The sequence below is a fragment of the Argopecten irradians genome, chromosome 1 (genome assembly GCF_041381155.1).
Source record: "Argopecten irradians isolate NY chromosome 1, Ai_NY, whole genome shotgun sequence".
NCBI classification, from domain to species: domain Eukaryota; kingdom Metazoa; phylum Mollusca; class Bivalvia; order Pectinida; family Pectinidae; genus Argopecten; species Argopecten irradians.
Window position 1 is genome coordinate 9,174,805 of NC_091134.1, and position 12,840 is coordinate 9,187,644.

Consider the following 12,840-nt stretch of genomic DNA (forward strand, 5'->3'; position numbering starts at 1 on the left):
ACAACAAGAGTCTGGTTGAACGAGACTAGACTAGGAGGAATTGTCACTACTTAGTGATATTTAAAGGGACATGAACCTTAAATAATTTGTTCTGTATGCTTAGATATGGTTTTCAGATGTTTATTGAATATTTTATTACAATGATTGGCTATCTAAAACGACAGGAAAACGTGGGGGAATACCTACCCCAAAAATGATAAAAATAGACCGTCACATTCTATTTTTGGAACACAAAACGAAAGCTGACCGAAAACGAGGTTATAATGAACTTGCTGACATGACAAGGAATATTAGTTTTCCACATTTTCAGATTATATGTATTTTCTAATTTACGATGGTTGACAAATGAAGATAAATGAATATAAGCCATATATATGTTATAAAACAATTTGTATTTAGCGTAAGAATGACAAACGAGACTTTTCATTCGACAGGGCATCGCGAAGGGAGGTTCCTGACTTATTGCACATAGGAGTTGCTCCCGTCTCTTGCATTTCAGCGATCCATTTATATTTACCTACTTTCCCAATCGAGTACGTTACTGACTCTTGACGTACACTGTTTTCTATCGGAATTCGTTTGTGTTCACTCCACCCACGTTTTTGACTTAATTTGTGCAGTGCATTGTGGGAGGTCACTAAAGTTCAACACTACTATTCTATCGTTACAAAATTCGACCGGGCCGGTTCAAAATACAGAAAGATGGAATTTCCATTATAATTATTTTATTTGACACATTTGCACAGTAAGGTATCTGACATGTCTTAAATATGTATTTTACTCAAATTTACATGGTTTGTTTAGGTTCATGTCCCTTTAATAACCCCGTTTTCAGACAACACATTATGACGTTGGCACGGCAAATGTATCCGGAGAATCCACAGCATTTAATCAGACACTTCAAAGAATCTACAAGTATACCTTATGGGTATTTATTGGTGGACCTGAAACCCACAACTCCCGAATCTCTACGTCTAACGTCGTAATGTTTTCACGGAAGAGCCTATAAAAGGACCGGTTTCTGTTTCAACGAATCACTTTGAGAAGAACACTCCAACCGTACAGACGTATTCGGAAGAATCTGAAGAAGACACGATGAAACATTCACTTGAGGAACCACATAGCAGTACAATCAGCTGTGGAGATTGTGGTATTGTGTTTGAAAACTCACATGACCTTCAGAAACACATAAAAAGTTGGTGTCCCGATAGATCCTCATTAAAAAGAGAAATGTCTGAGGAAGAAGAGTTACCTCACAAAAAAGTTAAAATAGACAGACCTATCTCCGAAGATAATGAATCCACGATAGAGGCACACGATGAAGAAGATAATGTATTTTCACATTTTGTAGAATTAGCTAGAGAGAACAACGAAGAGCGTTGGCAAAAGAAAGTGGAGAAAATGAAGGAATGTCGAGCTCTGACGCTAAAGCTAAGGCTGACATGAAATTTAAGGACGATGACCTTAAGGAGTTCTTTGATTCCTATAAGACACTTCTATCCAACCTGTTGCAGTTCCTGTTGCAGTTAAAGCATGGGAAATAACACACAGAGGTGATGGAATCCTTCGAAAACTACATAGACGATGGTATGGACAGAGAAAAGGCCATTCGAGTGACTCTCAGACGGTTCCATCATCGATTTGAAGACTACTTTACAAACAACACTGATGACGAGGAATCAGAGGGATCAGATGAGGAGGATGAAACTGAAGACGATGATAGCGAAACTGATGATTAGATATTCCTCGTAGACGTTCTCGGTGTATTTTTGTACAAAGCATTAGGGATGTGTGTAAATTTTCTATTGTTTCTGTAAATAAAATGTGTAAATATGTCTAATGTTTTTTTGTTATTTTATCAATAGAGGAGGATACCATCGACAATTTTAAAGATTTTATTACAATAGACAAACAAAACACAAATAGGACAAAATGAATAAACAATAAGAGCCAACATTTCATTGTATATACAAGCTAAGATACTTTAGGCGTAACATATACAAACGTTTATTATATTTACAAGCAATAAAAGAGTAGCTGTTTTAAGCTTAGACTTTACAATAGTTTATTATACTTACAAGCAGTGATAAAACTTAAGACTTACTCTATACAAAATTTCTCTGCATTAGTAGGTAACTGGAATGACAGTATCATATATGGTGGAACTTTGACTCAAAATTGATGACTATTAGATACATGTTTAATAAAACTGAAAGCATGAAATGGTTCATCATTGTGGAATTTTAAAATGACCATAAGCCAAGCTGTCAATGCCTGTGAAATAAAGTTTGTCATTGTAAGGAGACAAACTGGTTTTGTTTACAGTAATACTGTAAAGTTGATGGTCAAAACTACGTATAAGGTTCATCTTATTTTTACAACTACTTTGGTTAGACAGACAAAGTAAGTAAGCTTGATGTCTCAAATGTTTTTCAATGACGCTTTTCTTCACTCCCTTGGCCGTACGTTTTTCTATAGCCCACATGCCAGACTATACATTTTTGGTTTTAATCCAACAAACTGATCCATGATTTGACCTTTACATTCGTCCTTCATTTTACCGAGGACTTTGCAATTCTTCATGCTGTATAAAGGACTATCTTTCGAAAAATTACTTGTGTCAAACAAGTTGGCGTTGTCATGCATGTCTTTGTACCAGTCAGGTGTTTCTATGCAGTATGCCAGTGAGTCAGTGTCAGTAAAGAGCAACTCGGCTTTAGATCCATACATGTGTTTGATGAAGTCATAATGGAAATGATACATAAAAATCTTTGAGACTTCTAGAATACAGAATCCAGCATAAATAGGTCGATTAAAAACGATATTTGTTTTCTTCATATTGACGGCTACGAGATCTTCGTTAAAGATTTTGAAAGACTGAAAATTTGGCTTGGCACAGACCTTTCGCGGACGTTTTGGTGTATTGACCAACTCTACACTGACTCTCTTTCTCATGTTTTCCATTGTTTTGCCGAAAACGGAGTTATTCATGAGTTTGAAAAAGTCTTTTTCGAAATCGTTTCTAGCGACCATTCTTTTAGCAGTATTAAAATCAATGTAAGGCTTCGGCCATGCCGATTGAGTGAATTCAATGACTCGGTGAATTTTCGTGAGAACCATACCTTTTGAAAGGTAATATTTCAAGTTCCTGTAATGGAGGACATACTGCTGCTTGGAACAGAGATTTGGAACTAATTTTCTGGACGGTTTTCCCTTAATGTTTAATTTCTTCCTAAGGTTTTGAGAATCTGGAGAGAGCATGTCTTTTGTTACACATGTATTCTCGGGGGCTAATGGGTAACAATTATGTTCATCGTGTAAGGATGTCGGTTATTCAAGGTCAACTTCCAAAATGTATCCCGTTTCCGAGTTGTCGTCAATGTTACAAATGTTCAATTTGTCAATTTGTTCATGTGTTAACCACGCAAAGTCTTTCTCTGGTAATACCTCAGACATGCTTGTACCATACAAATTGTTCATGTCTAGTTGTCAAGTGTTTGGTTTTGAAGGGTCATAGCCCGGTGCTTTGGGGTTATTTGCCTGAGCAAATTTCTTTGAAATCACCACGAACACCCTTTTCAACCATTAAGACCATGTCAATATCATCCAAAAGCTGAAGTTCTACCCCGGTCATTTTTAACATGGCTTCCCAGGAAAATCCAGGAGCCGTGTAGTAGTTGCTGGGTCCAGGTGATAATAGTCATGACTAATGGCGCGGAAGTTTTCAAACACATCTGCCAGCAGCAATACGTCCGTCTTTAGGTATAGGTCATGATACTCACCAAAACATGTCGTGTCAAATGTTTGCCATACTGATTGTGCGTGTTTGTAGTCTGTGTCTGACAAATCACTTTCTGCTAGTTTATTGTAAAACTTGTCTTTCCCGGGCAAGGTTTTTTCATCAAACTTTTCGGGTGATGTCGCGTAATCGTATGGATACATCCCTTTCCTGAGAAGAAGTTCAAGATGCTGTTCATCGGGAAAGTGTTTTGACAAGCTTGATAATTTACCCATTCCGTCTACTGCAAGATTTGATACCAGTGTATCAAGAGAAACATTCAGAAATTGTAAGGAATCTATGAATCTCAGATTCCCCAGAGAGAATGACATATACTTCTCCATATTGTTGGGAATACAAGACAGGGGTTTCGATTTAAATTTTCCCGCCGATTCCATCAATAGATGCATGTCATAACCTCGTAAGTTATGAAATATCACAAGAATGTAAAACTTTGATCCCTGTGATCTTTTGCCTTGTCGAAACTGAAACTGGAAGTTACAGTTACTGTGGCTTGCGCCTCTAAATGACCCGTTTAGATGATCGTGATCTCGAACTCTGTCATCCTTTTGATAAATGTGACACGTAGTTGCATGTTGAAAGGATGACTCTTCGTACTGTGTCAAGCTCATTGGTTTTACATTCTGCAAAACATCACAAATAGTTTCTTCTTCCTGGATTAATTGTTTGAAAAAGTTATCGACTACATCAGGACCTCGATAGACCTGTGCGGGTTTAGATAGTTCGTCTGAGGAACATTTCACCATGTAAGAAAAGCCTGAAGGTTCGTGTTTTTGGTATCGTGTCGTAGACGATGTGTTCGGGTCAGGCTCACATGTGCTAACGGGGCGAACAAAACTTTCGAAGTCGGCATAAATCACGAAAGGGACCTTAAGCTGTTTATGAATTTGATTAAATTTGACCCACTGTTGTTCTTCCTTTGTAGGAAAACTCAGCTTTTGTGGGCCGTGTGGGGAGCAGTACGGAACATGATCAACTAAAAGCTGCTGTGTCGTGTAGCCATGGAGACAATAGTTACAATAAAAAGTTTTACATTTATGTGCGGTTCGGTCCCCGAGCAAACGGCTGAGATTTCTAATGAGACAGTAATGTCTGCTTTCCCCTTTTGAAAACAATAGGAGATTCACATGTTTAGTGCTTCGAAGATCAGTCACGTGAAATGGATATAGTTCACCCACTTCTAAACCAAAAACATTGATGGAGATGTCATTTTGTTTTTCAAACTTCGAGACTTGAGACAAGGGAAGTGGAAATTCAATACCATCTATATTTAACTCCGATTCGTATTGGGTATAATTTGACACGCGGTCTGGGTGGTTTTCAAAGGGAAAATGATGAATGGAAGCTATAAGACTGACCAGAGGAAACACTTTTGGTCTGTGTTTTGTATGTTAAGAACGGACTTTTTCTTTTGAATATTTGATGGCAGGGGGATATAACTACTACCCTCAAGTGGCGTGTACTCTACGGTATTAACTTCTGATTTCAAAATTTTGTCTATTGTCCACCCACTCCCATCCCGCTCGAAATTTTGATATGCATTATATAGGTTTTGGAAAGCCTCAGCGAGTTGTGCTTTTAATTGGGATACATTTGTACATGTTAGATTAACGGACCTAATGTCTCTGTTTGTGCATGAATGGCTTCATTGTTTTGGTCATACTTTACAAATTTTATAAAAAGCGTGATGAACCATTTCATACCTTTGACATTTTGCAGCCTTTCTTCTAATATGTCTTTGATCATTATTTGATTGTCTCTAAAAAACTGCAACACATCCCATAGGTTTCCCGGGTTTGGTTCTAATGTCTCTGTTTGTGCCGTACCATCCAGTGCAGAGATACCAGCACCCTGCTGATTGCGAGTTTTCCATGAATCACGTCGCTTCACACACCTTTCACATACATCAGTTCTGTCACCATAGAAACGTTCTGGGAGAGGTCGATGACACCATTTACATTCTCTCCCTTGTTCACCACACTGTTGACAGAATTTTTTCCCTGGGAGCAGATCTTTATGCTACATACACCAGTTACATTTATTCTTTGTGTTAGTCTCCGATACAATTACTTCATTGACTATTTTCCTTTCTTTTAAAACTGGAATATCGCCATCCTCATTTCGTGCAGCACTAGCTTCAGACGTTGAACCTGCTTTCCTTTTTCCCTTTATATCCTGAATCACAGGTATATTTTCTTTGTGGTTTTTTACATGTCTTTCAAAGTTATCTTTCCTGTTAAAACTCACACGGCAATGCGAACATGTATATTTAATAGAATCGCCATGAAATGTCCTTTTATGTCAGAGCAAATGGGATTTTTGTTTAAAACACTATCACAGATATTGCATTTGTTTTCATCGGATTTATTGGTACTGGAAGGAGCAGTCCTATTGTCAGTAAGGAGGGCGAGACGTCGGAGACTTAATTCTGTATCCGTAGATAATCCATTGCAAGTAGCCCACTCATCCAACTCGGCTACATTCTGTATTGTGTACATACGACCCCTGTCCATCTTACAGTTCACCTGTGTAGATATAGATGTATACACCTTGACAGCTAGCGAGATAATGACACTCTACAGGTAAAGTTCCGCTCGACAGGTTTTCACTTTTTCACTGTTTGTCCCAATCTGTATGTTTCACCTGTATTTAATCCGCCGTGTATGACGTTATAACGAGATACTAAGTCGTAATTACGACATAAGTAAGTCGTTATTACGAGGTAGGTAAGTCGTTATTACGACAAATTAAGTCGTTATAAAGACATACTAAGTCGTTATGACGACATAATATTTTTTTCAATGTGATCCTAACAGGCTTCCGTACCTGTTAGGGTCACATTGAAAAAAATATTATGTCGTTATAACGACTTAATATGTCATAATAACGACTTAGCTATGTCGTAATAACCACTTAGTATCTCGTTATAACGACTTAGTATGTCGTAATAACGACTTTAATAACCACCAAATGACAAACTTATTAATATGTAATTTTAATATCATTTTATCATAATGCACACAAACTTATACTTCAAATACTATCTACATCTTTGTACACTTAAGTTAATTTCCTGTAAGTCTGATTTACAGGTACAAATATATATTACTGTATACGTTACTTATTTTAATGCAGTCAAATTTTAGTGCAATGCGGAACACATTAAATCATTATTTGTTAGCGCGGATATAAATAAGTATAATTCGATAGTTCAATACGGGGAATACCCCTTTATAAAATTTGGCCCTGTATGCAAATTAACTCTTCAATGCAGACAGCGGGGAAAACGCAAAAATAAAACTACCCCATAAATAATACGTTTAGAGTAATTAATATGTAAATTCAGTGTTACAATGTATGTAAATTTACATACTTTATTATATTTAGATTGGAAAATGTTACCGTTACACAGGTATTCTGGCCATTAACTATTATAAAGCAGCACTGTCATACAAAGCATGTGTATTTCACTGTACAATAAATCGTGCTATGAAAAATGTTATCTATTTCATATTGGTACATGTAGAAAAGTGAAAAAATATATATCAATACCATATTCACTATAATTAGCACTCTTTCCCCTACACACGTAATTAATGTCAATCCCCTCCTCTGGAACAGGAGTTGAATGAAGTTATATTTAAGCCCCCATCCAATGGATTTCACAATGTTTTACAAGTTCTGTGTGATGCTTATAACATCAACATTGTATCCCATATTATATGAAATATATGTTATGTCATGAGTATAAACTATGAGGTCTTTTACATCTGATGTAATAATCCGTCTCGAACAAAATTTTTAGCAAGTGACCGTGATTAGTGTGCCTTGACTAGTACTTTAAAAATTAAAATATAACTGACTTTTTCTGAGTTGTTTTTGTTTACAACTTTCATATCGGTTCCCCAATAAGTGCCCCCATTTGTTACAATTTTTCAAGCGCTCTGGGTGCTAATTACAGCGAATACCATAATTTGTACATCATCAGTGATCTGGAATTGAGCTCCCAAAAGTGTTTGATTTAAGATTTAACCAGTATACGGAGACCATTTTTATAATCAAGACCAATAAAACGTGTCTTGTTTCTTTCATCATGCATCATTCATCAGGAAAAAAAGAACAGAAAATGTTGCTATACTAATTAAATACCATGAAGCCAGCTATTTTCACAGCTAGGTCAGACATTCGAAACATGCACTTAAAAAGTATAGAATATGAATTCTTAACAACCCTGCATAATATATTCAAAATTTCATGTTCTTGTGATATGAAAGGGTATATATATATTTCATACATATTTCTTATCATTTCAGGGATCAAATATTTCGGAACACATTTCTGTATTCCTAGAAATCATAAAGATATCAACCTGTAAAATTAACCAAAAACATGTCTGTATATGAAATGATTCTTTTTTTGTTGCTATAGTTAATACAATAAATAAAACTTCCACTATTTGCTGCCTCCGCTAAAGTTACTGGTCCCCTCCCAAACTCTATTATGTCTGTAAAGATCGAAAGCGCTTTGCTGTGAAGCAGTAGACAGGGATTCCGTTGGCAGTGGTAATCCAGGGACGGATAACTCCGGATGTTCCTTCTGAAGACGGGGAGTAAAGAGTTCCATCAGATCTGGCTCTTTCCTATCCTTAGATATCTGTAATAAATATGGTATATTTGGTTAGGAATCAAACTTGCAGCTATAGATGGATAAAGGATCTTAAATGAGTGTTAATTTTATTGTATTCATTTAATTTTTCAAAAGTTTTTTCCAAACACCACACAATGTATACGTACATATATAACATACACTATAAAACTATAGTCAAGATCTAGAGTCTAAGAATTTTTAGCTCACCTGGCCCCGTCAAAGTTCCTATAATATTCAATAACATCTGTATTACGAACTACGCTATGCTTTTAACCAAGTGATTTTGTTGAACCCAAGAGGTTCTGTAATAAAATAACTGTGTTTAACTGAATATCTATATATATATATATATCCGCCAATGCAATCCTATACTAATTACCTGGGACTTGGTGGCCTGACTCGACTTAACTCGACTTGTCTTTTCCTTCTCTACCTGAGAGCATAGGTTATCTACAGGAATGTGTAGAGATACCAGGCCAGCAAACTCTTCATCTAACTGGTTTACGCGGGATGCAGCCTAAAGTCAAAAACATTATCACAGATATATATCATAACCAACACATCTTTGGAATTTCATTTTTCGGCAAATACCTTCACATAAGTTTCTAAATCTTGCTGCTCAAAGAGAAAATGTATAAAAATTTTCAATATGTGTGTATAATTTGTATATAATTAGAATACTGACAATATTAATTTCAAGAATTAATCAATTTTCATTTCAGAATATTTTATTGTCTGATGTGTCAATATGTTAATTACATGTAATATCAATTAATCAATATGTTCTAGATTAGCTCATTACATTCAAAATCAACCTTAAAGTACATTCTTTAACTGGAAAACAAAATAAGTAACTCTTTCATCATCTTTGACATTCCAGGGTTTGAGATCACTTACGATCACTATCCCCCTGGAGTATCTCATACAGTAAAACTTAAGGCAGCTAAGAGGAAAAACTCTGAACCAATCACAAGCCAGCAAATATTTCTTTGAAGACTACTGAGAGAGCGACACCCAACATCAAAGCCACAGAGTCAACAGTGTACAGTTATACGGCTCTTTTGATGTGCATCAATTGCAAAGGACTATATATTATCCGTTCTTTTCTGTTGCCTCCAGTTTTACTAAAAGATAGCTAGTCTAAGGGTGTAGGGATTGTAAGTGACCAGATCCCCTGGAGTATCGAGGATGCTTTTTCAACAGATAGGTCAGTACTAGTACAATGCTAAAGGCTGATCATTGCATAAAATATGTAAATACTGGCAGGTATATGGGTGAGTTATTCCTTTTACAGACCACTTCCCTAATTTTCATTAACCTAATTATTGTGCTAATAAATCAAAAACATAATTCTGGTAACAACTTGATCACAACTTACATACATATGCATGTAGAGTACGTACTAGTATAAATTGTGAAAATGACCCTTAAATGTCTAATCTGGACCTTTGTGTATTCTGGCTGAATTGTATGGCATTTTCCTTCTTAATTCATAGTAATTAAAAAGAACTGTATAATCCAGAAACCTGGCCATACCTGCCAAATAAGCTGGTCTCAGTGACATCCAGTCTAGACAAAGTTATACTGTATTTTTCTACTGACCTTTTCCCTAATTTCTGTTTGTTTCTTGTTTGATGTCTTGAGTTTACGTTCGAGCGCCCGCTGAACATCCACCTCACTTCCTTTGATCTGTTCTAATTCTGTCCTCATTCGAAGTGTACTGTTATACTCGGGCCTTGTAAATACATGCTCGTAATCTGAAACTGTCTCACTCTCCTCGGAAAAAGGAAACTTGTATTCATTAGACAATAAATCATCTTTGGACTCCCTTGTCACTCGTACTTTCCTCTTAGGCAGTGAGGTTATAGATTTTGCCTCTGGTTTGAAGACAGGTTCTTTAGTATTTTGTCCAGTAATAGCAATTGTTTGCTTTGAATTTTCACTTGAAACATTTTTGGAATTCTTCTTAGTTTTTGCTGATTTGGATGTTTTCACAACAATATCCTTACCAGTAGAGCTGTTGTTGTCTTCTTGAGGTAAAACAGTCGGCAGGACGGAATAGTGAGTTTCAGATGCTTTATTGTCACCTAAAGGCACTTTTTCTGTGTTTGTTACTGGCACATAGACAGTTTGCTGATTCTCCTGTCGAATGGAATATTGTTTGGGTTTGCTGAAAGATGTAGTGGGGATTTGATCCGTCATATCTGACGATACAACGTCTGTTTCATCCCTTTCACTATAAGCTGAAGGTCGATATGGTTTACCAGATACACTTGTTTTTCCTAAACTATCATTAAGATTTTCCTTATCGGAATCACTAAGACTATTCTCCAGTTCAAATCTGACTCTGTGTTGGCTTTTGGCTTTTAAATAATCCACATTGTCATGCTTGAGATTACTCTTATGAACACCTAGTTCTTTTTCTGGAGTTATACATAGGTCTGGGTCCGGACCAGTTAAGTGTGGTAACTGTTCGTGCTGCTTTGGTATTGGGTACATCGGTTTATTTTGGATTTGTCTTGACAAGGAAGAACCTTTATAGGGAGACACACAGAGCAATGGGTCTGGACCAATCACATTTTTCTTTCCGTTCCATGGTTCTGGTGCTTGGCAGAGAGGGATGGATTCCTCAGAACTCTGCGATGTATCCCAGCCTGGGGGAGGAAAGCGAGTGTGAACTTTATCCTCTAAATTAAGGATTTCATAGCTTGACACAGCTCCATGTGTTTTTTCCACCCGCTGTACCAGTGGGTATCTATGTGCTAGGGGCTCGGTAGACTGACAGGCAAAATGAGTAGCCATGATGGAGGACTTCATGTATAGGTCTGATGCAATATCTGTAAATTAACATATGGAAAATATCACTGATACTCATATATAACTGTAATAAATATATTTTATGAATTTCTCATTTATGGAATTACATTATGCATGTAGGTCTAAGACCTTAGGAGTGACTGATCAGATTTTTATTTAAAGGAAATGTTACTGACTGGTTGCACACCATGCATGTATTTGTATGACCTGAATCACCGGAATGTGTACAAACTGAATCACCAGACTTTGTGGAATCTGAATCACCAGTATTTGTACAATCTGAATCACCAGAATTTGTGCAATCTGAATCACCAGAATTTGTACAACTCTGAATCACCAGAATTTGTACAACTCTGAATCATTTGAATGTACAATCTGAATCACCAGAATTTGTACAATCTGAATCACCAGAATTTGTACAATCTGAATCATCAGAATTTGTACAATCTGATTGAGTGAATCATCAGAATTTGTACAAGCTGAATCACCAGAATTTGTACAATATCGATCACTGGAATTTGTACAACCTGAATCACCAGAATTTGTACACTCTCAATCACCAGAATTTATATAATCTGAATTGCCAAGTTTGTACGATCTCAATCACCTGAATTTTTATGATATTTGAATCACCATATTTTTTTCCATTTACACATGGGAAAACAGGTAACCATCTCTTTTTTATAATCTGATCGAATCACCATTAATTTGTAAAATCTTAATCATCATTCGGTTTCATGTATGGTGCCTTTTTCCTACAAAAAACTCAAAATGTCAAAGATTGGTATGATATATAGTACAATAGTAATAATACAAATTCTGACATTGATAAATATCCTTGATAGACCAATAGCATTATCCACGATGTTATAGTTATAGAATAAAAGGCTACATTTTTATAAGAGAGGGGGGAAATGAAACTTCAAAGATATACTGTGTATATAAACTGACAAGTTTAACCGGGTACCCTTAAAACAACTCTAAATAGGTCTTTAACTTTAGTCCATGTGGCATCTACTAATAAGTGTCTCACACAATATTGTCATATGTGAAATAGTAGGTAGTTCAGTACCCAAGGGGAGATAATCTTTAATGCATTTTCAAAAGACGCATCATTATCTACTTATTTTCCTAGACATACCATGTGAAAACAGAAAGGGATACTATGAAATCGCCTAATAAATAGTTCATATATACATCATAATATATACATCAATATCTCCACAAACTTATTTTAACATATGACTGTTAGTCTAGAACAACACAAGTTTCAACATGAAAACAACTTGCCAAATACGCAAACGGTTTGTTCTTCAAGGCTCTTCTTAAGAAGGACAATCGACACAAAATGAAGTAAAATATACACAAATCAATTGTTTCCTTTATGCATAATTGCGGTGAATTACCTGCGTAGTGATCGCTGCAAAATATCTACATCTTTCACTGACTTTCAGTGATAAAGTTGCGCCGCCATTATCGAATGTAAACACAGGAAGTAAAAATGGTCGTGACGTCGTTTCGCCCAAAAGTATGCCTGACTGGGACGTTTCGTCCCGTATTTGTTGGACAAACCGTCT

The 12,840-nt window shown here is 36.2% G+C and overlaps 1 protein-coding gene and 1 pseudogene across 1 annotated transcript; both read right to left on the reverse strand.

Annotated features, from left to right (window-relative positions):
* Nucleotides 1–5,144: 5,144 nt before the first annotated feature.
* LOC138316759 (uncharacterized) lies at nucleotides 5,145–6,686 on the reverse strand (annotated as a pseudogene).
* A 92-nt stretch (nucleotides 6,687–6,778) lies between these two features.
* LOC138316749 (uncharacterized) lies at nucleotides 6,779–12,813 on the reverse strand. Its single transcript, XM_069258411.1, has 4 exons — nucleotides 12,670–12,813; nucleotides 10,049–11,283; nucleotides 8,826–8,963; nucleotides 6,779–8,452 (listed from the first exon to the last, which is right to left on the reverse strand). Exons 2-4 carry the CDS (start codon nucleotides 11,261–11,263, stop codon nucleotides 8,252–8,254), a joined length of 1,554 nt encoding a protein of 517 aa, XP_069114512.1. The 5' UTR covers nucleotides 11,264–11,283; nucleotides 12,670–12,813; the 3' UTR covers nucleotides 6,779–8,251.
* Between the last annotated feature and the right edge of the window lie 27 nt (nucleotides 12,814–12,840).

Coding starts and splice junctions, on each gene's coding strand:
- LOC138316749 (XM_069258411.1), bottom strand. CDS start 11,263: ATGAAGTCCTCCATCATGGCTACTCATTTTGCCTGTCAGTCTACCGAG. Junction 8,964..10,048: donor AAACAGAAATTAGGGAAAAG/GTCAGTAGAAAA, acceptor TTTTGACTTTAG/GCTGCATCCCGCGTAAACCA. Junction 8,453..8,825: donor GTCAGGCCACCAAGTCCCAG/GTAATTAGTATA, acceptor TATTTATTACAG/ATATCTAAGGATAGGAAAGA.